This window comes from Micromys minutus, assembly GCF_963924665.1.
Source record: "Micromys minutus genome assembly, chromosome: 9".
NCBI classification, from domain to species: domain Eukaryota; kingdom Metazoa; phylum Chordata; class Mammalia; order Rodentia; family Muridae; genus Micromys; species Micromys minutus.
In genome coordinates, this window is record NC_137978.1 from 67,505,065 (window position 1) to 67,530,682 (window position 25,618).

The 25,618-nt window shown below is 43.9% G+C and overlaps 2 protein-coding genes across 2 annotated transcripts; one reads left to right on the forward strand and one right to left on the reverse strand.

The window, feature by feature from the left end:
* Positions 1-5,308: 5,308 nt before the first annotated feature.
* On the reverse strand, positions 5,309-8,483 carry B3GALT6 (beta-1,3-galactosyltransferase 6; the record flags this gene model as incomplete). Its single annotated transcript, XM_080921636.1, has 1 exon — positions 5,309-8,483. One exon carries the CDS (start codon positions 8,481-8,483, stop codon positions 7,506-7,508), a length of 978 nt encoding a protein of 325 aa, XP_080777762.1. The 3' UTR covers positions 5,309-7,505.
* A 319-nt stretch (positions 8,484-8,802) lies between these two features.
* On the forward strand, positions 8,803-25,253 carry SDF4 (stromal cell derived factor 4). The gene is made up of 7 exons (XM_080922026.1): positions 8,803-8,909; positions 11,920-12,252; positions 14,736-14,872; positions 15,994-16,107; positions 23,849-24,007; positions 24,205-24,380; positions 24,820-25,253. Exons 2-7 carry the CDS (start codon positions 11,930-11,932, stop codon positions 24,994-24,996), a joined length of 1,086 nt encoding a protein of 361 aa, XP_080778152.1. The 5' UTR covers positions 8,803-8,909; positions 11,920-11,929; the 3' UTR covers positions 24,997-25,253.
* Positions 25,254-25,618: the final 365 nt, after the last annotated feature.

Sequence of the window (25,618 nt, forward strand, 5' to 3'; positions counted from 1 at the left end):
CCCACTACAGGGCTTGTTTACAGTTTCAGAAGTTAATCCATTATTATTATTGTAGGAGCATGGTGACATATAGGCATACATGGTGCTGGAGAAGTAGCTGAGAAGTCTACATCCTGATCTGTAGGCTGGGAGAAAGACTTTTGGCCTTGCATGGGCTTTTGAAACCTCAAAACCCATCCCTGGTAACTAAGCATCTAAATATATGAGTCTCTCTCTCTCTCTCTCTGTCCAGGTCCAGTTCCCTCCCCCGACCCCATGCCATACCTACCTGCTGCCACACTCCCCACCATAATCACTCTGTAACTGTAAGCAAGCACTCAATAAAATACTTTATTTTATTCATTGCCTTGGTCATGGTGTTTTGTTACACAATAGAACATATACAGAGATCACCTGGGATGACTGTTACCTACCAGGATGTGACACTTTATCTTACAAGTCTTCTTAAAAAATAATTATTTTATGTGCGTACACTGTAGCTGTCTTCAGACACACCAGAAGAGGGCATCAGATCCCATTAAAGATGGTTGTGAGCCACCATGTGGTTGCTGGGACTTGATCTCAGGACCTCTAGGAAGAGCAGTCAGTGCTGAGCCATCTCTCCAGCCCTGTCTTACAAGTCTTAAGAGGTTGTGGCTAGTACCATGACAGGTAATAAAATAACCTGAAATCAAGGCAAAGGTGTTATTGGAAGGCAGCCTGGGCTCTGAAATTTAGCCTGCTAGCTCCAGGACCACAAAACGTAGATGACTGTAAGTCACAGAGGGATGATCTTTAACTTTGAAGTATCCTTTCAATTATGACATCATGTTGCCCACGGCACGGATGGGAAAATTTAGCAAGGTTGTACTTTACTCGGCTTTAAATTTTAATGCTTTATGTGGGAGGTATGGAGGTCCTTGTGTTCACAGATAAGAATTTGGAGAACCAGGAATGTTAAACACAGGATTATTCCTTCAAACGGAGGGATGCATAATCTGTTATCTGCCCAAAAGCTGGGAACAGACAGGGTTAGTAGCCTGTTGTCCTTTGTGCTGTCTATCTGAGGGCCACCAGATCCTTCCCAGACAATTATTGTGAGATTGTTAATCTATAGAACCTATCTGTGGGAAGATGTCACATTTAGTCAATTTATAGAACAAAGGCTTTTTTTTTTTTTTTTTGTCTGATTGGTTTGGTTTTTGATGTTGAGACAGGTTTTCTTTATAGTCTTGGCTGATCTAGAACTCTGTAGACCAGTCTAGCCTTGAATTCACAGAGATCTACCTGCTTCTGCCTCTTTTGAATAAAGGTGTGCTCCAGCATTGCTGATCTATAGAACCTATCTTCATGGAAGACATCACATGTATAGCCACGTTTTATTGTAGACATGGGTTTGAGTAAATTATTACCAGGAAATTTCTCACCAAATTGTGCTGTCTTTAAATATACATAAAATAAACTACTGGAGTCAGATTCCCAAAGTTTGAACCAACACTGTTTACTTAGTTGTGTTGAACTACCTTCTTGCCTTCTTTGGATTGTTACCCTGCTGACAACTGTACTCACAATGATCTTTGCAGTTTTAGAGGTGAACATGGTGGCTGATGTCCATAATTACAGAATGCAAATGCTGAGGCAGAAAGTCAAGACTAACCCAGACTACATACTGAGTCTAAGGACAGTCTGGTGAAACTCTGTGGCTCAAAAACAAAAAATTAGGGGCTGGAGAGATGGCTCAGCAGTTAAGAGCACTGACTACTCTTCCAGAGGTCCTGAGTTCAAGTCTCAGCAACCACATGGTGGCTCACAACCATCTGTGATGGGATCTGATGCCCTCTTCTGGTATATCTGAAGACAGCTATAGTGTACTTGCATAAAATAAATAAATAAATCTTAAAAAAATTTAAAACACCATGGGCTTAAATTCTTCTCAGCTCCTATTTTAATAAAGGCTCTTCAATGCTTTAACCTCTCTTCTAGCCCACCATTCTCCAGAGGTAGTAGAAAAGAAAGGTTACTAGGATGTGGGGGAAGTAGACCTGTTTTGAAATTGTTTTTTGGAGCAAATCTAATAATCTGTGTTGTCAGGAAACCAGAAGTTCAGCTTACAGGAATCAGTAGCAGCAGCTCGATCCATTTGCAAACACTTTACAAATATATCAGCAGTCTAGTTTAGTAGTGTCAGGAGAGCAAATACATATCAGCAGCGGTGGCATGACCTAGCAGACACAGCCAGGTCTCTCAAATTGGCACAAGCCAGCAGAAGCCACCAGGACCAGCAGGGATGCCAGAAATTCTTTGCCATGCCTTTCTTAATGAAGTGATGATTAGTGAAAATGAAGATGCAGACCAGGATGTTGTGATATCCTTTTCAACCAAATCACCAATATGTTGCATTTTCCTCTTCAAACTCCCCCCCCCCCCAAAAAAAAAACCGATTCAATGAAGACACAACTCAGTAATTAAGAAAACAAGCTGGGAGTCTATTTTTGGCAGATTTACCAATACATTCTCTATTCCCCTCCTAGGAGATCCCTTCTCACTTGCCCTCCTGTTCCAGTTCATTTTTTCTCCTTTCTCCTCTGACTCCTCCCCTTCTGCTTCCTCTCCTTTTTCCCACCTCCTTTCCCCGTCCAATTATGTATTGCCTTAACATAAATCTACACCAGGAAGTGTTACAAGCCTAGCTATGTAAGCATACCACCATTGTACATTGGGTCCTATTTATACTTTCCAAACACCATGTGTCCTCCCATGGGTCTTGTCTCACCATGTGAGTCTGTCTTAGCAAAACTCTATGTAGTCTGTATCAGCTGACATCACTCTGTCACTCAGCCCAAGTCCTCAGAAGCAGCAAGAAGCCACCAGAGGTTTGTTTTTTTTTGGTTTTTTTTTTTTTTTTTTTGATGTATTTCTTTCTCTGGCATCACCATATCACCGTAAGTAGAACTTAGTAATATAAGGCGAACCAATACATGTGTGTCATTAGGATCTTTCAACATGCGTTCTTTCACATTATTTGCTTTAGTAATATCTTTTCATCTGTGTCTGCTTCAGGAAAACATTTCTTTATGTGTCTGCCACAGGAAAACACCATCTGACACAAATGAGACTTTCCTAAAGGTATGTACTGGGCTAAGGCCATAGATTTTGTTACACACTTAACATTTGTGTCTGGATGGTGTGTATGTGTGTGTGTGAGCATGCTTGTGCTTTTGGTAATCAGAGAACAATGTTTGGAAGTCAATTCTCACCTTCCATCTTGTTGTCTGTGAACTTCTAGTGGTTCTTCTTGCTTTACCTCCCTTTTTGCCACAGAGTGCCACAATTACAAATGTGCACTGCCACATCTAGCTTCCTGCTTGTGTTCAGGTGGTTGTCAGGTTTACATGGACAACACTTTTACTTACTAGAAGTCTCTGGGTTCAGTTTAAAGGCTTTCCCTGTGTTGGTTAGCAGTTTCCTCTCTTTTAAAACATTTCATCTTGGAGGAAAGCTCTTTAAAATGGAGGATATTCTGAGGGGAGATAAAACTTTGCAACCTGTAAGGAAACTGGTTAAACCTGGAAATTAGCAACTCCAAAGCTTTCGGAAGTCACTCTAACTGACTAGATTCATTAGGCCCCTCCTGCCCCAAGCATATGTAAGGTATAAGGACTAGCTGAGCTACCTAGAAGAGACAAAGAGGCTGAGACCAACTGAGCTAGGGGTGGGGGAAGGTCCCTCCAGCCAACTTAACTATGCTTGGAAAGACACTCTCTAACCTGTTGAACTGCCTATAAGTTTTGCAGTGTACTTCCGATTTTCAACTTTCATAAGCTATCACCTATGCTGAGCTGAGGTAAGCTGCTGGTGATGCAGCTGTTTTTGAGTGATGTCTGATTCTGTAAATAACCCTTCACTCATATATTCCTATTAACCCCACCACTTCATTGGTTCACCAAGTTGGATTTTAGTGGCACTTTGGTTTGTCACTGTTTTTATTTTTTGGTGGTGGTGGGGGAAGTAGATGTCTTCCTAGGTACAGTACCATACAACACCCTGAACAGTTAGAAAAAATAAATGTGGGGTTTGTTGTTGTGTGTGTGTGTCAGTGTGCACATGTTTGGAGGCTAGAGGTCAACTTTGAGTATTCCTCAGATGACGACCAACTTGTTTTGACACAGGGTCTTATATTGGAACCTGGGGATCACTGATAGCCTGGCTGGACAATCTTGTTTCTGCCTCCCCTGTACTGGGATTACAAGCTCCTATTAATTACCACACCTAGCTTTTTACATGGGTGCCAGGGGGAGAGATCAAACTATGGTTGACTGAATCATCTCTACAGCTTACATAAATTGTGGATTTTTGGCACCTGTGCTGTTTTCTGTGCAGTTTTCTAGAGCCCTTAGCTTGAGTCCTGGTTGCCTATGGCCATATGGTCTTTCATATTGTTTAGTCTTTTCAAGCACATTCTGAAAGGCAGAGACCTAACTATTCCTTAAGTAATTCCAACGTTCAGGTGAAACATCCTAGGCAAAAGTGATTGGTATGAATCTTGGTCTTGTTATCAACATCCCTAAAAAATCACCAGTCCTGTGAGGTCATGGTGCCTTTAAGCACCATTGGATCTCACACTCTTCTCTACTAACAATGTGTATATCAGACAGTTCATCCTCTCTACAGGAGCCCAGAAAAGTGTATTGGATCTCCTAATCTGACTCTTATATGTCTCAAGAATTGACTACCTCACATTATGAAGATAGGAGAATCAGTCGATGATAAGAACACCCTTCTTTCAGGCCCAGGGCTTAATAGGCCTGAATATTCTAAAACTAAAATAAAACAAACAAAAAGAAACCCAACTGGTCAAAGTTTAAAACAACAGGGGTGGGAGGAAAACAAATAAAAGGAAAAGGAAGAATCCAAACACGTTCAAGTTTACAGGCTGAAAATTTAAAAGCAAATTAGTGTCAGGCAATCAGGATCTATCTTTCCCCATTCGGTTCCACAAACGGGAGGGCAAAGGCCTAGCAGGAATGCTCCCAGGTTATACAGACCAAACAAACAAAAAGCTAATGTAAACTAGGTTTGGTAGTTTATGCCTGTAATCTCAGTAGTCAGATTAGGAAGGATTGAGTTCAAGTTTAGTTAGTCTAGGCTACATATATAGACCCTGTCTCATAAAAACAAAACCCCAAACATCAGTCCCATTAAAATAGCAGAGATTGCAACATCATCCAAAGCTGGAGGTTAAGGCCAGCTCAGATTAGCCACTTTATTATATTTTTCTAAGTATACTCTCAATTTTTTTTTTTTTTTTACATTAAAAGGGGGTATGTAATATTTTTAAAGTTTGTATGGTCAGGGTGCTATGTTAAATAGCTGTCTTAGTCAGGGTTTCTATTCCTGCACAAAACATCATGACCATGAAGCAAGTTGGGGAGGAAAGGATTTATGTAGCTTACACTTCCACACTGCCGTTCATCACCAAAGGAAGTCAGGACTGGAACTCAAGCAGGTCAGGAAGCAGGAGCTGATGCAGAGGCCATGGAGAGATGTTACTTACTTACTCACTTGCTTCCCCTGCCTTGCTCAGCCTGCTTTCTTATAGAACCCAGGACCACCAGCCCAGGGATGGCACCACCACAATGGGCTGAGCCCTCCCCACTTGATCACTAGTTAAGAAAATGCCTTACAGCTGGATCTCATGGAGGCATTTCCTCAACGAAGGCTCATTTCTCTATGTTGATTCCAGCTTGTGTCAAGCAGACACACAAAACCAGCCAGTACAATAGCAAATATTATTTCCTTAAGAGAGAATCTCAACTCAGGTGTGGATTCCTGGAATTTTGCTGAGAAACAAGAAATCTGAAGATCTTTGTGGAAGCTTGTATGGAACAAAGCTTAAAAACCGTGTTGTGTAACTCAAAAGCCTTTTTGTGTGACTTGAAATAACATGCTTGAGTTTGCCACCAGGTAACTTTGATAAGAGCTATGCCTCAGAAGCCCACTGGCAGCCCACTCTGCAGCTCACTAGGAGCCTAGTCCAGGATAGGCCTTGATATGATAATGAACTAACCCCAAGGTGGTAGTGATGTGGGAATGAACCATTCCAAAGCTGCTGCCCAATGAAATGATACAAAAATGAGAATGTTGGGGATGGTCTCCAGGATCATACTGTCAATACTCCTGTGAAAAGGCTTCTATAGCCTCCGTGTTGATATCAAGAAGACTTGAGACTCTCTTGGTGGCTCTGGCTTCAGTCACCCCCAAACTTCCGGGGGCTATTACTTGGCCCACTTAAGCCCAACATTGACTAGCTACTGGCTCACACTCTCAAGGACCTCCTTTCAGTCTACCACAATTGACAACTCAAGGACTTCACAGTGGGCAGTGGCTGAGATGCTTCTGAAATGTATGCACTGGAGATTACCTGGTGCAACTAGCAGCAGCATTTTCTGTTCTCAGCTTGGTGACATATCTGTTTAACTTTTATATTAGCATGATATTGTAAGGAATGTTGGTGTGAATAAACCACTTTGAAAGACAAACTTTGAGTAGACATTCTAATCACCAAGGACCTCACAGTCCATAAACTCAAGCTCCCTGAAAAGCTTTAAGAGTAATGTCTGTTCAGGAACAAACACACAAAGGGATTGGCTTATGTGTAAACCTGAAAGAGAAATGAACAGTTTAAACATTCTTCTACATTTTAAACACACCCTGCAGTGGGGTTGGTCTCTTAGGCAGTTGACAGATTGATCCACAGATACAAATTCTGACACAAGTATTTTTCTTAAGGAGTTAAAAATAAATTAAGACTTGAATTCTTAAATTTCTTTTTAAGGATTTCTCTGTGTAGTCCTGGCTGTCCTGGACTCACTTTGTAGACCAGGCTGGCCTTGAACCCAGAGATTTGCCTGCCTTTATAAATTTTTATCATTATAAGCCTACAATATTTATAAATAGGTTCTAAACAAACTGCATCATATTTACCAAACTCTATCCAGAGACAGAAATTCTAAGCTAGTTGACTTGAAGACCAAGTCAAACCTCACACTTGTCCATGACCAAAGATAAAAAACAGGAGACACGACAGAATGGAACTTTGTCCAAACACACAAAGACAACTTTGACAAGTAACATTTTGAGATGAATTCAACAGTCTGCAGGTCAGGCTGTGCAGGAACATTCAAGATGAGCAGTGAACTGCAGAGTGCAGAATGAGGGCTCATCAAGTGAAGAGGCCCTTGGCCTCACACTCCAGATGGCTGATAGGTGGCCTTATACAGGCCAGGGAGTGTATATGTGGTGCAGATGCAATCTCCACATCCATAACCAGATGCCCTTGGGTAGGCCTTACACAAGACCACTAATAATGAGCACACCCAATGGACTAGACATTGTTAGCTGTCTCTGGCCATCAGCCCCAAGGCCTCAACAGTAAATGGATAAACCATGCTCACCCCAAATAATTTGACCAGATTGTTCAGGCAGCTTGGCCTGTGACTGGAGAGGCCACAGCACCCGAAATGACATCAGGGAATGCCCTCCTTGCGCTGGCAGCACTGGGAGGGTGGTGCTGACCAGTCATAGACATAAGAGAGGCGCAACTGCACCTCATGCTTGCACAACCGGCCCTCCTGCAGCAACGTCTGTTGCTTCTCCAACATGTCCTCTGGGCTTTGTTTGTGTGTCACCAAATATTGATTGCTGCATCCTCGAGATTTGTACTCCGTGTCGAAGCGTGGGTCGTGCTCCCGTTGCACATCCACTGGTGCCAGCCAGGCGCCCAGTGATACATCTTCACTGTGCCATGCGCGCAGGTATTCACGGCTGAGGCGCAGATAGTGCACCAGGTCCGCAGAAAGGACATACCCACCGCCCAAAGCGTAGGGTAGGTAGTAGTCGCAGAGTTGCCAGGCAGCTTCTCGCCAGCGACCTCCTGGCTTGACACGTCCGCGCCCAGAAAAGAAACCCCAATAGAGGCGCCGGCGACGTAGGGGCTCACGTGAACGTAGCTCCACCAGTATAGCGTCCAGGCGCGCAAAAGAGTCGTCATCCGCCTTGAGCACGAACTCGAAATCCACGTGCTCATCCAGCCAGGTTAGCATGGCCAGAACCTTAGCCGTGAGGTTTTCGTAGGCATCGCGCAAGGCGGGCAGCAGCAGCAGGTCCCCGTGCTGTGCTTGCTCGAGCTCAAGAGTACGCCGCTCCTCTGCGCCTAGGCCGCTAGTGCCCACAGCAAAGCGCGCCCACACGTCCTTGGGTCCACCACGCCTCTCTTGTGCCAGCCACGTGCTGCGCACTGCTGTGCGACGCTCAACCGCGCGGGGCGCACTGGCCACTAGCACTGCCAAGAAGGCCTTAGCGCGGGGTCGAGAGGCTCCAGAGGCGGAGGGCGTTTCGCCCTCAGAAGCGCAGCGCGCCAAGTACAACAGAGTGGTGCTGCAAAACGCCAAGCCGCCTAGGCCCAGCACCACCCGGTGCCGCCAAGCGCGCCTAAGTACCTTCATGCTGCGGGCGGAAGGTCGCCGAGTCGCGCAGGCGCGGAAGCTGGAAGGCGCCTGCGCGACTCGGAGACCGGCGTGTCAGGTTAGTTCTTGTAACCGTGGGAGGAGCCCCAAGGCACACGGAGGCTAGCGTTTAGACTCCCTGGAGCTGAAATCCAGGGCGGCTCTGAAGGCTAAGGCCGGTCCAAGGATGATTGACACGTGACCCCGCGTGCCATTTCTATTGGTTGTTTTTCAGATCTGCTTCCGCCCGTAAGAAAGATGGTGGCTTCGAGATTCACGCCCGAGGCTATGCTTTTTCTCACGGTTCCCGGTTGTCTTATTCGCCCCTTCCCGGAAGAAAGATGGCGGCGGCCTGAGCCAAGTTCCGCGTACGACTTTGCGGGCGCCCAACTGCGCTCCCCAGACCCGGCGCAACAAAAAGCCGGGGTGAGTGAGGGGGTCTCTGCAATCGCTTATGAGGGGCGGGCTTTGAAGGCCATTCGTCTAGCGTTTGGGTCCTGTCAGGTCTGAGTCGGCTTGACCCCGCGGGCTGCCCTTTTAAGAGTGCGCCCGCCCTCTTGTCCCATTGCTTCTTCCCTCTTCCGGAACTCACTGTGCAGCGGGGAAACTGATGCTTGGGCTCTGTTACCGGCTGACGTTGTGACCTCAACTGTGGTCCAGCATCTCTGCCTCGGTTTCCTCTTTGGTAAAATATGCGCCATGAATTCTAGTAGTACGAGTTGGAAATTGAAGGCCTGTGCAAAACCTTCATACCTGGCCCGGTTTAGTGTTAATTGTCTCTGGTACTATTGAGGGTAGTACTTAAATCGACAGAGCTTTTACTTACTTTTTTTTGTTGGCATTTTTTGAGACGCGGTTTCTCTGTGTAGCTCTGGCTGTCTTAGACCTCACTCTGTAGACCAGAGTAGCTGCACTGTAACTCAGGTTAGCCTGCTGCCTCCCCAGTGCTACAATTAAAAGCGTTTTCACTTCACTTTTTTTACAGTAAGGCTTTATTTACATTCCTATCTAATCCAGCACCTTAAATGCTGGTCAAATGCTCTACTACTGAGCTAGTCACCAGCCCCCTAATAGCTTTTGGACTGTTTTAAACTGTTGTTTTTTAGACTTTGATGGCTTCTTTTCTTCTTCTTTTGTTATTAGTTTCGAGACAGGGTTTCGTTTAGCCTGCCTGAACTTACTATGTAGCTGAGGCTGGCCTTGAACTATTGATTCTCCTGCCTGTAATTGCCATACTTTCAAAGCCAGTCTAGTCTACTTGGCAAGTTCCTGGCCAAGCAAGGCTACACAGTGAGACCTTGTCTCAAAACAAAAACAGAAGCAAACAAACAAAATATATAGTCTGGTTTTATCAGAATTTAAAGATGGCAAAGAAAGTGCAGGTATTTCCCCCAACCACCCTGTGTATGCCTGAAACCTAGGTGAAACTAAGTCCTGAGTGGACTGTTTATACATAGGTACAGCAAAGTTTAATTTAGAAATTAGGCCCAGGCAGGGATTAGCAACTAATTATGCAATAGAACAGTTGTGACTTACTTTGACACATATAATGTCATTTGACCATGATTGTTGGCAGGTCAGGGGTACCTTTGTTGCTTTCATTGCAGGTGCCCCTAGCTTTCCTTTTGACTACTTTTTGGGAACCGATGTGTATGGGAGCTATGACAAGATGAAACTCTTGAAATCCTGACCTAGGAGCACAGGCTACTGATTGTACTTCCCAAGGCACACCTTAACTACTGTTCCAATGGCTTTACTCTATGCTTTTGAGTAGTTCTTCCAGAGTTTAGTGTCTCTGGAGACATCACTGGTTGAGTGTCTTTTATATTCTGATTGGCAGTGTTGGGATAAAGAAGCTAAGTCAGACAGGGTCCTTTTGGGGGGAGACAGCTGTACCAGGAAGTCCAGAAAATTGACAGATTTTTGGAAAAAGTAAATGTGATTTCCATGTTCTGTGCTCAAATAGACTTCCTGAGCACTTCAAGTTTGCTAGTATTCTTTGGTGGCTGTGACTGAAGACAAATGTTGGTACAGGCACAAGTGTAGTTGTTTGTTGTCTTGCTAGTTTGGTGCAAGTGTTTGCTAGTGACCATAGTTCAGTTATTCAGCACAGAGTATACAAAGGTCCTGAACCCACACAAAATTCTGAGGTGGAAAATAGGGTAGCTCATGAGAAATAGACACCACCAAATGTTAAAAAAAAAAAAAAAAAGTAAGTTTTTCTTCCTTACTACTTTGTTCCCTGAAATAACAACTCTGAGACTAATCAGTTATTAATAAATGCCTAGGCTATAAGCTTTTGTTTCTTCTCTGACTTGCTCTTAACTTATTATCCGTTTTATTTTTACCTGGGTTCAGTTACGTGCCTGGTTTCCTCTCCTGGTCTCCTCAGCATTCCAGAACAAATCCTTGAGCACTCCCCAAAATTTTCTTTACCCCTGCCAGATGTCCCACCTCCTATTTTCTGCCTCAGCTCATTGGCCATAGCTCTTTTATTGACAGGTGATGCTGATAAGAGGTTCTCTCTACAGCAAAGATCAGATGACTTAACCAAGGTCACAGAGCTCTGATCAAGTTGGGATCTGGAGAGTGAGTGATCACAGCCATATAGTAAACACTGTAATAGTAATTAGGGAGGGATAGAGTAAGATTTGCTTTGTTGTATTGTTGGTATGTGGGGTTAGGGTACAACAGTCCAGTAACTTTTCAAATGGGTTTATATGATAGATTCTCAATTCACAAACCCTCTACACAGTAAGATTACATCCAATAGACAAAGATATGCCCTTCCATATGAGATAAAGACCTATAGAATCCCTTTAAATGTTTATATCTACCTATGTCTGATTACAGCCACCATGATCTAAGTCTGCTTTCCCTGGCTCCATCTTGATTTTTTTTTTTTTTCAATCCCTCTCCACCTACCTCCACTGTCCAATCACATATCAACTTAACATAAATCTACAGATAGTTTCTGCAATTGTGTGACGTTGGAATTCTGGGAACTTTTCAAAGGATATGTAAATGCTAGGGCCTGGAGAGGTGTGGTTGGTAGTTTTTCAGGGGGGTTGATTTTGGTTTGTTAGTAGTTGTGCTTAAAGAAGAAACAAGAAGAAAGAAATTAGATTCAGAGATTTCCTTTTCTATCCCCTCTATCCTCTCTCTCCTATCTAGTGATAGGGGTTGTGACCAGGGGGGATAAAGGATGAGCAAAATAAGAACCCACCAAGTAGCAAAAACTAGCTACAAAGGAATGTGCCATCATCACCCCTGGCCTGGTCTGTCTTCTTTGTAGACTCTTAGGTTGTGGAGCCTGCTATCATCTGCCTCAATTTTCTTGGCAAGTGCTAGGAACCTAGAGCCTAGGGCTCTAGTTGGAGGTGTGATTCCCTTTCTTCTTGGCCACTATCTCCTGTTCTTGGTTCGCACCTTGCAGGAGGAGTCCCATGGTCTGGCTGGTGGCAATGACATCCAGGCAGAATTCCCTTTGTGGTCTGGCTGCTCATAGCCTCTGGTTCTTGGGCCTTGTCCTATTGATGGATGCAAATGCTAGACCTGCCAACCACTCACTTACTCGGGAAAGAGCGGCCAACAGGGAGGAAAATGAGATCATACCCCCAGACCACTTGAATGGGGTGAAGCTGGAGATGGATGGACACCTCAACAAGGACTTCCATCAGGAGGTTTTCCTGGGAAAGGACATGGATGGGTTTGATGAGGACTCAGAGCCACGGAGAAGCCGGCGGAAGCTGATGGTCATCTTTTCCAAGTAAGTGTCTCACGTGTCCCCTGCAAATGCATGCTAAGGGATCCAGCATTTGAGATAATTCAATTGCCATAAGTTATTCTTCTAGCACAGCAGAGTCATGACTCCTTTTGAGGATGGATGACTCTTTTACAGGGGTGGCCTAAGACTCTTGGAAAACACAGATATTTACGTTATGATTCATAACAGTAGCAAAATTACAGTCATGAAGTAGCAATAAAAATAATGTTATGGTTGAGGGTTACCACAGCACGAGGAACCATATTAAAGGGTTGCAGCATGGGGAAAGTTGACAACCACTGTTTTAGTACCTTGTACTTTGATGGGACTTAGAAGGCCTTAGATGGCCAGGTGGGCCTCAGGGTGGACTTCTGCCCCTGCCCCAAATATTAAGGACTTTCTTTGTGCATGACTGTTCCAACTATAGATTTTATCAATTGAAAAGCATAAAGTCAGGCCAAATGGAAAGTAAAATAGTCCTAGCAGGTTATAATTTCAGGTACAAGAGGTCTGACCAGGCTGGAAAGATGGCTCAGTGGTTAAGAGCACTGACTGCTCTTCCAGAGGTCCTGAGTTCAATTCCCAGCAACCACATGGTGGCTCACAACCATCTGTAATGAGATCTGATGCCCTCTTCTGGAGTGTCTGAAAACAGCTACAGTGTACTTATATATAATAAATAAATTTAAAATTTGTTATTTAAAAAAAAAAAAAGAGGTCTGACCTAGGGCCACCTACGAAAAGGTCTAACAAATCAGTAGATTAAGAGATGATGAGGGGAGGGGGGACACAGGCTGGTTTGCTTGGGTACCTATGTTCCCTCCCTCCCTTCCTTCTTTCTTCTTCTCTGAGATAAAGATCTCACTGTGTAACTCTGGCCTTGTACTCACAACTGGTCCATCTGCTTCTGCTTGTCTGCTTGCTTGTACGATTGCTTGCTTGCTTGCTTTGTGGTTTTTTTGAGACATGATCTCTCTATTATATAGCTCTGGCTATCCTAGAATTCACTATGTAGACCAGCAGGCCTCTATCTCCCAAATCCTGGGATTGAAAATGTGCAACATCACCTGGCTCTATCACTGTTTTCTCAGTGCTAGGATAAAAGTTTCTGCAACCATGTCTACCCTTTTTTGTCTTTGTAGTTTTTACATTTAAGTATTTTTTGAAACTCAAGGACAATTTTGTTAGAGTTTAAAAGAAAAATAGCCCAGGGAGGACAAGATGTAAATCTCAGCAGCTGCCCTAACCGTAATCCTGAAGCAGAACATGTAAGGAAGGAAAAAAGCCATGCCATTTGAGTTACTGGCAGGGAGATCTACCACATGGCAACAGGCAGCCACATAACAGCCACAGGGAGGAAAGGTGTAAGGAGAGGTTCTGATGTTAATCTTGTTTCTCATTTGGTCCTTGATTTCTCACTAAAGGTTGGGGGCCAATTGTTGGGCAGAGGGTTTAGGTGGGATTTCTGGGTCTCAGGAGGAAAAGGCAGATGTAAGGAAGGAGAGGGGCTTTTTCGTCACGTTTTGGAGGAAGAATGACATAACTGTCATGTAAGGCCTTGGGGAGAGCCTGTGGCCTCTGCTATGGGCGAGTAGCTAAGGGGCTAGGTGGCATAAGCCCTTAAGTTTAGGGCAGAAGGAGATAATAAATTGTTAAGGACACAGTGGATAGTAAGGACATGGGGGGGGGGGGCACAGATGAATGGAAATAGACAGCTTGCATAAGGTGTTGCTCTTCTTCTACCATGTGCTTTCCTGGCATAAAACGCAGATCGTCAGGCTTGGTGGCAAGGGCCTTTTCTCACGGAGCCATTTTACTAGTTTAGACGAAGATTCTTTTTGATATTCCCTCTGTGTTTTGTTTTGGAATTCCTGTAATCTGTCCCCAAGTTTCAAGATTGCTGTCACTAGGAGCTGGGTTCTATTCTTGGACAAAATGTTAGGTTTCCAAAGGGTCTTTGTTATACATTTGTTGCATGTGAAGGTGTTTGTATGGTTTAGCTGAAGTATGTAAACTGCTATGGTTAGAAGGGTTATGAGTCGGGTATGGTCATGCCTTTAATCTCAGTACTCAGGAGGCAGAGGTAGGTGTGTCTCTGAGTTCAAGGTTAGTTTGTTCAACAGGACAACCAGGGCTACATAGAGAAACTCTGACTTGAAAACCCAACTAAACAAACAAATAAATGAACAAAAGGTTATAATTCTGTCTACCCTACCTCAAGTAGGAGAGTTTTTTTCCCCCCAGTGATGATCTATTTTGTCCTCAAGTAGCAGTTCCTGATTTAACTGCTCTCGCACAATTTTCCTTACTGCCCCTGGTCCTCTCTCGTGGCCCCTAGTGAGCTCCCAGCCTCTGAGTTTTCTATAACACTTCAAATGAAATGTGAGTTTGTGGCTACTTGTGTGTAATTCTTGAAACCAGAAGCATTTGTTTTTCTGTGAGTCCTAGAGCCTGATTGGATGCTTGCCTTTTTTGTCTGCTTATAGGGTAGATGTGAACACTGACCGGAAGATCAGCGCTAAGGAGATGCAGCACTGGATTATGGAGAAAACAGCAGAGCACTTCCAGGAGGCTGTCAAGGAAAACAAACTACACTTCAGGGCTGTGGACCCTGATGGTGATGGTACAGTGGGCCCAATTGGCAGAGCCGGGTGAAGTGGGTGAAGTCAGGCAGGAGACCCCAGCCTTAAGGGTAGAACAGTGGAGAGGTCCCCAGGCCAAGGAGCAGAAAAGCACAAGAGGACACAGTAGGGCTAGGGATGCTCAAGATTTGAGGTAGTTTCTGATGGTAGCTGTGTGTTTGTTGAAACAAAAGGACTCAGCAAGTACTACATTGATATAAGTGGTTTTTTTTTTTTTTTTTTTGTTTTTTTTTTTTTGTAAAATTCCATGTATATGTGTATTCATGTGTACACATGCCTGTGGAGGCTGAGATTAACATTGGGTATTTTGAGTCCAGAGCTCACTGATTTCATTAGTCTAAATAACCAGCTTGTGCCAGTGATTCCCTGTATCTACCTCTTAGTGTTGGGATAAGATGAGCCTCCACATCTGTGCAGCTGTTATATAGATGTTGGGGACTCAAATTCTGGCCCTCATGCCAATGTTTCCTCTGGGAGTCATCTCCCTAGCTATGGCCCAAATATTTTAATTGAAAAATATTATTAGGCTATGCGGTATGGCCCATGCTTTTAATCTCAGTACACAGGAGGTAGAGGCAGGTGGATCTCTAAGTTGCAGGTCAGCCTGGTCCATAGAGTGAGTTTCAGGATAGCTGAGGTTAGACAGAGAAACCCTGTTTTGAAAAAAAGAAGAAGAAAGAAAGAAAATACCAGAATCTTAATAATTCAGGGCCACCCTACATACTAAAACTACTTCTCAATAAACTATAACCACCCAATATCTCTCAAAATTTTGGGGTCCTTTCTGGTGTTCTTCCATCACATGCTGCCAGCCAGTATCTCTCTTGGCCCTGAAAATTCCAGCTGATTCTGCTGGTGAAGTTGGTACAGGATACTGGCTAAAGCTGTGGGCTGGGTATTGATGCCTCTGAATGCCATCCTGGCAAGATATCTGGAGCTGCACACATCCTCAGCCTCCTATAGTACTAGACAAACACAGAGGAGTTTTTACCCTCTGCCCTATGGCTGCCTGTGGCTCAGGATTTCTAGCAGGTGTCCTAAAATAACTGTCTTTTTCATGATTTTTCTGCCAAGTGTCTTGACAGAGGTGATCTCTTTTTAGGCCATGTGTCCTGGGATGAATATAAAGTGAAGTTTTTGGCAAGCAAAGGCCACAATGAGAGGGAGATTGCTGAGGCCATCAAGAACCATGAGGAGCTCAAAGTGGATGAGGAGAGTGAGTGCTGGGTACCAGCCAGCTGGATATGAGGTCACTGTGCTGGTATAGGGTGGGCTGGCTAAGAGTGGAGGGCTGACTCTGTCCTGACTTGAGACTTGGGATCTGGTGCTTTAAAGTAGAGACAGGGAGGACCTGAATCCAACTAGAGAGGTCTTTAGTAGAAGGAGCAGCCTTTGTCAAGGTCTTGAGTCACGAAAGCTGGGCAATGACATCCTACAATCAGTGGTGCCCTGGGACCTCAAGAGTGATGTCACTTCCAGGTGAAATGTGGACAGCCTGGTTTGGAGGTAATGTTAGACATAGTGGTCTTTGGGGTATGGAGCACACAGGACTCGGAGAGAACTAGGAAGCCCTCAGGGGCAATTGTCAGGAAGGGAAGTCTGGATAACTAGTTTGTAAAACATAAATAAAGGCCCTTGTTACTGTCTCTAGTCCTAGACCTCTTCCCCCTTACCTCTTTCCTTGGCCCTATCCAGTGATTCATTCACAGGGCTTTTCTGGCAAGTTAGGACTTGTGGTGTCCTATAATTCTCCATATTTCACTCATGGTTAGTCACGTTACATATAGTTCTTGGCATATGTGCATATTGTAACACCTGTGCTCTACTGTTTCAGTCTGTCTGTGCAGCTGACCTCAGTAGAAGCCAGTCTGCAAAGTAGCACCTCATACCTTTGTAGCAGCACAGAAATCATGGAAATGTACTGACCATGATGACCCACATCAAGAGCAATGATGACTAGTGTTTTAGTTCTGTACTTTTCTTTTATTCTCTAGTTTTTTCTCTTGTCTACTAGACTGGCCTCAAACTCAGAGACTGATCTACCTCTGATCCCTGAGGCAGTCAAGGTGTGTGCACCACTGTCTAATTAATATCACACTGTAGGTGAAGTTGGCCTTGACTTTGCTGCAGTTTTCTTGCCTCAGCTTCCCCAGTACTGGGCTCGTTGGTTAGAGGAACCCTGAATGACCAAGTTTTATCCTTTCTTAAATTTCTTCAGTTATGCTCTTCCTAAAACAGTTGTCTGCTTTTTCCTACCTTATTGTGCTTTGGGTTTCCATTAATTGTCCTTCATTGGAGGGTCCTGAGGGCCCTTGTCCTGTTCCTCCAGTGGGACTAGTATGCGCCTATCCAGGATGTTGGCAGTTTTGAAGGTGCTCTTCAGAGCCTCAGAGAGCTTGGTGCCCTCACAGCACTCCCTCTGTGACTTCTTTGGGGTGTAGTCTCACTCTGGCCATTTTACTTTGGTAATGAACAGTGACATGGGAATAAACCTTTATAAACCCTTCCATTCCTAACCTGCTTTTTGGTCATGGTGTTTCATTTGCAGCAACAGAAACCCTAAGACAACTATCAAAGGTTTTCATGCTTGAGGTCCCTACACAGCCACATCTGATCTTGAGCCTGTGTGTATTAGTTGGTTTTCTATTGCGATAAAACACCAAAGGTGGGGGGTGGGGGAAAAAAAAAAAACACCAAAGGCAACTTAAACTTTATTTGAGCTATGGTTCCAGAGGGTCAGAGTCCAGAATGGTAACAGGCAGTAAGCAAGGCAACAGTAAGTAGAGAGCTCACATCTTGAACTACAGGTATAAAGCAGAGAATGAACTGGAAGTGGGCAAGACTATAAATACTCAAAAGCTCACTCTCAGTGAGGCTTCAGCAAGGCCTCACCTCCAAAACCTCCTTGTCTCAGTTAGGGTTTCATTGCTGTGAAAAGATACCATGACCAATGCAACTCTTATAAAGGACAATGTTTAATTCAGGCAAGTGGGAAGCAAGGCAACATGCAGGCGGATGTGGTGTTGGAGAAGGAGCTAAGAGTTTCACATCTTGATCTAAAGGCACCAGAAGGGTGTTTCTTGAGCACTAGGAGACCTGGAAGCCCATCTACACAGGAACATACTTCCTCCAACTAGGCCACACCTCCTCCAGTCAGGCCACACCCCCTAATAGAGTCAATCTGTGTGGCCAAGGATTTAAATATATGAATCTATGGGGACCAAACCTATTCAGACCACTACATTCCATAACAGTGTCATCAACTGAGGATTGCATGTTTAAATGCCTAGACTATGAGAGGCACTTGTAAAAGAATTACCTTTCATAAAAATGAATTAATCGATGACTGTATTTCTTTACTTTATGCTAGTCCCCAGTGACCACACAGAGAAGCTACGATTTATTTAAAACTGCACTTCAGTAGTTGAGCAGTTCAGTGATCTACTTTAACCTCATATGCCAAGCTAGCTCCCTCCCAGCCCATCCCATGGTACTTGTATATTATTATTGATCTGACTCTTTGAGCTTCAGGTATATTTCCATGGTCTTTCTCCAGACCCCTTCTTCTTGGCTTCAATTCCTCCATCCTCTTGGCTGACCTGATCTCCCTCTGTCCTTCCTGAACTGGCAGACGTCCTGCCCTATTCTTTATTCTGATCACTTTATTTTTTATTATCACTTTTTTTTCTTTTATTAGAGTCTTAGTATAAGCATCACAGTGCCCTGTCCAGATTGAGACAAGATACGAGGGCAGAGAAAACAGCATTTGAGTAACACAAATGTAAATGTTACACAGTGTACAAAAACATTATGCCTAGATGTATTTCATTAAAACCACTGCATTCTACTTCCTGGCACCTATTGTCTCATGACCATATCATAATGTTGTAAGGTTTTGATCAAAAAGAGAGAACACCAAAACTTTTTCAGAAAAGAACAGCTTTAATGTGCATGCATAGGTTCAAAACGAACTCTGTTCATAAAAAACCCAAGCCTCAAGTACAGTGAATCAGCTTTATTTCTCATATATACTAACTTGCAGTTTTGTTGATTATTTAAAAAAATATAAGGTGGTATGGAGTAGGCTCAGTAGTTAAAAAGTTAAAAGGATTTATTGTTTGGTTGGGTTTTTTTCCCAAAGGATCTGGGTTCAATTCCCAGCATCCACTTGGTGACTCACAGTCATCTGTAACTCTGGTTGCAAGGGAATCTGATACCTTGGGTACCAGGCACATATGTGTTACACACACATACATGCAGGCAAGACAGTCATACATATAAAATCTAAACTTCTAACATTCATTCACAAAAAAAATCTAAAACTTAGGGTGAGAGTCTAAAGATGTTCTGGATTGGGGGAAGGGGAGAGGTATTAAGGATGTAGCAAAGTTTCACATAAACATTTTGACAAAGACTAAACCACATGGCAATCTTTCTGTCTATCCTTCAAGGTCTATGGGAAAGCTTACTAAGCAAAGAGGGGTTGCAGGAGAGATGTATTTCAATTTATGTATATTCAAGTTGTTAAGAACAGGACACCGCTTGGCCCGTATGACTATTTTTTGTCTTTCTCTGGTTTTCAGGGACCTCCTATGACAGTAGTATAAAATGCTTTTGGTTCAACTTCACAAGTCTCCATTTGCTTGGTTTTTTTGTTTGTTTGTTTGTTTGTTTTGTTTTGTTTTGTTTTGAGACAGGGCCTCTCAAGCATTAGAATGCACAGAGATCTGCTTTCTTTGGCCTCTCTTGTGCTGGAACGAGCCATGTACCACTATGCCCAGCTCCCCATTTTTAGATTTCCAAGGCAGAGGGCAGAAAGAAGTCATGTTCTGACCTTCAACAGAAGATACTGTGTTTATTTTTTTTTTATTTTTAAAGATTTATTTATGTGTTCTGTATATATGAGTGCTCTGTTTACATATATGGCTGCATGCCAGAAGAGAACACCAGAGAGAAGAGGGCATTGGATCCCATTGCAGATGGTTGTGGTTGCTGGAAATTGAATTCAGGACCTCTGGAAGAGCAGCCAATGCTCTTTAGCGCTGGTCCATCTCTCCAGCCTCCAAAATGTATTCTTTTTTTGGTTTGTTTTATTTATGTATATAACTGCTCTCTGTCTTGCTGTATGTCTACACAACAGAAGAGGGCATTAGATCTCATTACAGATGATTCTGAGCTACTATGTGGTTGCTGGGAATTGAACTCAGAATCTCTGGTAGAGCAACTAGTAAGTACTCTTAAACACTGAGCAGTCTCTTCAGCTTTGATACTGTGTCTATTAATGTGTCTGTTAAGGAGAGGCAGTCTTTCTCCCGTGGGAAACTGAAGGGTCTACCAGGGGGGAAAGCTGGCTGTAATCCTTTATAGGAATGGGATGCAAGTCTTGGAAGTAAAGAAATTGTTACACTGTCCAAGGAGAGACAGACTTTTGGGTGACAGGCTGTCTTAACAGACATTTCTTTCTGGGCTGACTGAACACAGTCAATTGTAATCTCATAGAAATTCTGTTTTTATAAGCAAGGCACTCTGTCTCCCATAGTCCTTTTTTTTTTTAAGATTTATTTATTTTATATATGAGTACACTATCTCTGTCCTCAGACACACCAGAAGATGGCTTCAGTGATTGCTGGGAATTGAACTCAGGATCTCTGGAAGAGCTGCCAGTGCTCTTCACTGCTGAGCCATCTCACCAGCTCTTCCATAGTCTTTACATAAGCACTGTGTAAAAGTCCAAAGTCTCTTCTGAGACACAAGACAATCTGTTGACTGTAATGCCTTGTAAAATGAAAAATAAATTATATACTTCCAACATAAAATGGCACAGAATATACATTACTATTCTTAAAGGTAGCATGGTGAGAAAATACTGGACCAATGTAAGACTGAAATCCAGCAGGACAAACACCAAATCCTATAGCACCATGTCCAATATCAAAGGGCTCAGAAGGCACTGTCCCTTCTGCTGTGCTGCCTATAGCATATATGTCTCTCCTGGGTTGATCCAACTGCTCGTATGCTGCTCTCCTTGGCAGATACCCCACAAGTCTGGCATCTTCAACATGATGGGGTTTCTACCACAACCCACCTTTACTTTTACACATGCACTTGGTAGCCTTCCAGGGCCTTCACATAGGGCCTCCCTGCCACAGCTGCCTAGCCTCAGCCTCAGTTTTAGATTGTAGACGAGGATTCTGTCACCTCTTCACCCTTGGATCTCTTATGCTTCTAAAGCTAGTACCATGTGTCATACCCTACAAATCAACTTGGGATGGTTCCCCTTTGAACCATGTTAATCGCAGTTTTTATCGCTTTCTTTCTAGGAGCAGAAAATTCCTTAGGCCTTTTCCTTTTGTAAATTGGAAGTTTAGCCAAATGGGATCTTCCTTCCCTTTGCTCCTGTGCAAATTAGGCCTCTTTAATGACACTAATCTCCTTAACAAATTACAAGCTTTTCCAGCACGTCTTAGTTATAATATTAAGCTTCTTAGTCTACTTTCTTTTCTCTGAACTGCACATTTTTTATTTTTTTCTTCCCTGCTTGTTTTTTTATTGTAGACTTGTATTGTATAAATACTAATAACCATACCACAGATTTATGATTTAGTATATTATATACCATCTTATACAGGCTTAAATCTCTGCCAAAGAAAGCCCATTTCTCCCCCCATCCTGTGTGTGCAAGTGTGTGTGTGTGTGTGCGCGCGTGTGTAGGCTCTCTTGAATGAGACTTGAGATTAGAGATCCATGCAAAAGCATGGATTTATTATTAGTCCAGTGTACTGGGGTGGCCTACATCCAGAGGAGAGGCAACCCCTAGCCATCGTCAGTATAGTTTTTATACACTTTGTAACAGGTGGGCTATAGCGATGGTGTACAGACATGCAAGCATTTCTGAGTTAGGTTGACTTTTAAGTCGATTGGCTTCTGCCAATGTGGGTTGCATCCCAGGACCTCCGCCCTACATTCCAGGGGCTGCCCAGATAAGGTTGAAGTACTTCTTCATGGAGGGTGTGGGACCGCAAAAGCTCTCAGTGAGAGAAGGGAGCTGCAAGGGGAGTGTGGGACTATAAATGCCCTCAGTGAGAGAGGGGAGTGTGGGACTATAAACGCCCTCAGTGAGAGAGGGGAGCTGTAAAACCCTAAATGGGAAGGGGAAGCTGTAAGGGGGGTGTGGGACTGTAAGAGCCCTTAGGGTCCCTCAGTATTTATATGCACCATGTGAATTTCTAGTGTCCAAAAAAACTAGAAGATGTGAGATTCCCTGGAGTTAGACATTGTGCACTGCCATATGGATTCTGGGAACTGAACCTGGATTCTCTGAAAAAGTTGTCAGTTCTCTTAGTGCCCAAGTCATCTCTACAACTTCTATTCCATTACTTTTAAATTTAGCCTCATGTGAATTCTTGGGACAGTGGCAAAAGGCAGCCAGATTATTTGCCAAAATATCACCAGAATGCCCAAATGCCCTCTAGTCCAGTTGCCAATATTGTTTCCCTCTGAAACCTTTTGAGCTGGGCCTCCACAGTTAGCATTGCTCCTAGTACTACTCTCTTTCAGATTCCTACTGTAATGGCCCTTTTGATTCCAGAGTTCACAGGTCTTCCATATTCTTCCCCAAACCAACAGGTCAGGTTTTTTTTTTTTTTTTTTTTTTTTTTTTTTTTATAGCAACACCCTATTGTCTGGTACCAACCTCTCTATTAGTCTCTTTTCTGTTGCTATGATAAAGAACCATGACCAAGGCAATATACAAAAAGGACTTTATTTGGGCTTATGGTTCCAGAGGGTTAGAGTCCATAATGGTGGGTATCTTGAGCTTTAGGCATGAAACAGATAGCATGACCTGAAGTGAGTGAGACCATAAACTCAAAGCCTGCCCCTAGTGGTACACTTTCTGCAAAAAGGCCTCACCTCCTAAACCTCCCCACACAGCATTACTTGGATTCATGTATTTAAATGCTCTAGACTATTGAGTCACATCCTTGACCTCGGCACATTGAAAAGCCTCTGGTTGTCTGGGGGTAATCTGAGCAGTTGTAGGATCCTGGAAGGGACCCATATCTCCATGTGTAATGCATGGTGAAGCCTTGATAGAGAAGTCTGCCTTGTATCACATTTTTATATTTACTTTTACTTTTTGAGACAGTCATCCAAATGATCTGCCTGCTTTAGCCTTCCAAGCAGCTGGGACTACAGAGTTGTGCTAACATATTTCATTCCTTATCATCCTTTAAATGAGCCCTATTGTTCAGGTTAGATTAACCCAGAAAATACTATGCATGAATGCCACTTGGTCTGTCTGTGGTGCTCAGGTACCTGATGGGTCAGAGGGGAACTGCTATAGTTAGGATATGACCAGAGACAGACTCAGGACAATAGGGTAAGGCCATGAAGGCAGGCAGGGATTCTTAAGGTTCCTAGAACTGAGTAACCAAGACATCAGAACTTAGTCACTATGTTAAATCCCAGATGGAGAAAGATCATTTCTGCTCTGGAAACATGGTAGACATCGGAGGATGCATAGGCAGCCATTGTTTAGAAAAACAAGGGGAGTCCATGGGAAGCTTAGCTCACTACCTCAGTCATTTCTAGAAACTGGGTTTTATGCATTCTATGCTCTCTGAATGATAATGTACATGAGAAATGTAGAGAGGAACAAAAGTGACACCTTTGTTCCTATAGACGTCAATAAGAGTGAGTCAACCTCAGTCTCAGTGAAATTTCCATTTCTGCTGAGGAATAAACAGCTTGGAGTGTGCAAGGACAGCAGATTGGGCAGTCTTTGGGGGTTTGTGTGTCCCTTCCCCAAGATCTGGGTTCTTCTGGGTAGACTAGCAACCCTTTGTCTTGAGCCTGGTAAATGATGACCTTAAGTTCAAGCAGAGCCTTATAGAACTTTATGAGTGCTTGCATTAGTGTCTAGCATGCCAAGATAGTCACAGATGTACCTCTTGCAGCACAGGAAGTCCTTGGGAACCTCAGAGATCGCTGGTATCAGGCAGACAATCCTCCTGCAGACCTGCTGCTGAATGAGGACGAGTTCCTTTCATTCCTTCACCCTGAGCACAGCCGGGGCATGCTCAAGTTCATGGTCAAGGAGATCGTTCGGGACTTGGGTAAGGCCTTTCCCCACTATGACACTGTTTTAGGCCTGAGGGTGACCAATGGGCTGGGAGCATTGAATGAGGATACCAAGCTTCAGGGTGGGTGGGCCTGGTCTATTTGTTTTCTAAGGATGTTCTTGAGTGGTACTCAGTAGATTTTAGGTAAAGCCCCAACTGAATACTACCTCCCTTAAACTCTTTCCCTATAGACCAGGATGGTGATAAGCAGTTATCTCTGCCTGAGTTCATCTCCCTGCCTGTGGGTACTGTTGAAAACCAGCAAGGCCAAGACATCGATGATAACTGGGTGAAAGACAGGAAGAAAGAATTTGAGGAACTGATTGATTCTAACCATGATGGGATTGTGACCATGGAGGAGCTGGAGGTAAGCAAGGGAGCTTATAAATGTTGTCTCCCAGGAAGGACTCTGGGTTTGGAGGTTGTGGGCTAATCCTACAGCAAAGTACCAAAAGAAAGGGGGCTTGCCTACATGATGACCTGAGACAATGGGCATCAGCATTAATGTTCAGATTGACGAAATGGGAAGGTCCTATGAAACCTGTTGTCTGTGGAAGGCATCTGGGAATTTGTTTTGGTGCTTAGGATGAAACTCAGGGCCTCTAAACATGCTAAATAATTATTCTATCACAGAGCTGCATTCCTGGCCCTGTGTTAAGAGATTCTTATGGGACCAGAAGAGAAAGCACATACTAGCCCCACTTCTCAGGTGACCTTTTCGCTGGCATGTAGGTGTGGCAGCTGTGGGTACAGGTATTGACAACCGTATTAGGTATAGGTTACTGACTTAAGCCTGGATCTCATAGAACTACATGGACCCCATGAATGAATACAATGCCCTCAATGAAGCCAAACAGATGATTGCCATTGCTGATGAGAACCAGAACCACCACCTGGAGCCTGAGGAGATCCTCAAGTACAGTGAGTTCTTCACTGGCAGCAAGCTAATGGACTATGCCCGCAATGTGCATGAAGAGTTCTGAGCATACCCCTCAACTGGCGCCAGGTTGCCAGTATGCTGTCTGACCCTTCCCACACTTGAGGAGGCTTTGGTCCAGTGAGACCTGTAGATGACTGGGTCCAGATTGGGTCTAAAATGCTACCTACCCTGTGTCTGGGGGCTATCATAGGCCCCTAAAAGTGCTGTTCCAGAACCTTCCTTTTTCTGTTGTGTCCATATGCTCTGGCTTAGCTTCTGCCATGGCATAGCCCAGGTTTATTAAAGATATGCTTAATAAGCTCTGTGTCCTCTCCAGCATGTGTCTGAGGCAGTAGGCCTTCTGTACCAGCCATGAGCTGAGCTGCATTTGCTTGACCAAATCTCTTCCAGTTGTTACATTCTGTTTCTGAGAACTGCTTGGAATGGTTGGTTCAGGTAAGAGTGCTGCACACAGCAGGGCCAGGAGCTCTGGGCTGGGCCGCTCCATGTGCTTACCACACTGTAGAAAATAATGCAACTCTTGCAATTTCCTTGAAAACTGAAAGATTATGATAAAGTTAGATCATATTTCTCTGGAAGTGATCGGCCCCACAGTTTTGGAGGTATTACCGCCTTGGTAAGGTCTGGCAGGCCATTGGAGTCTTCCTCAAACTCCTCAGAAACAT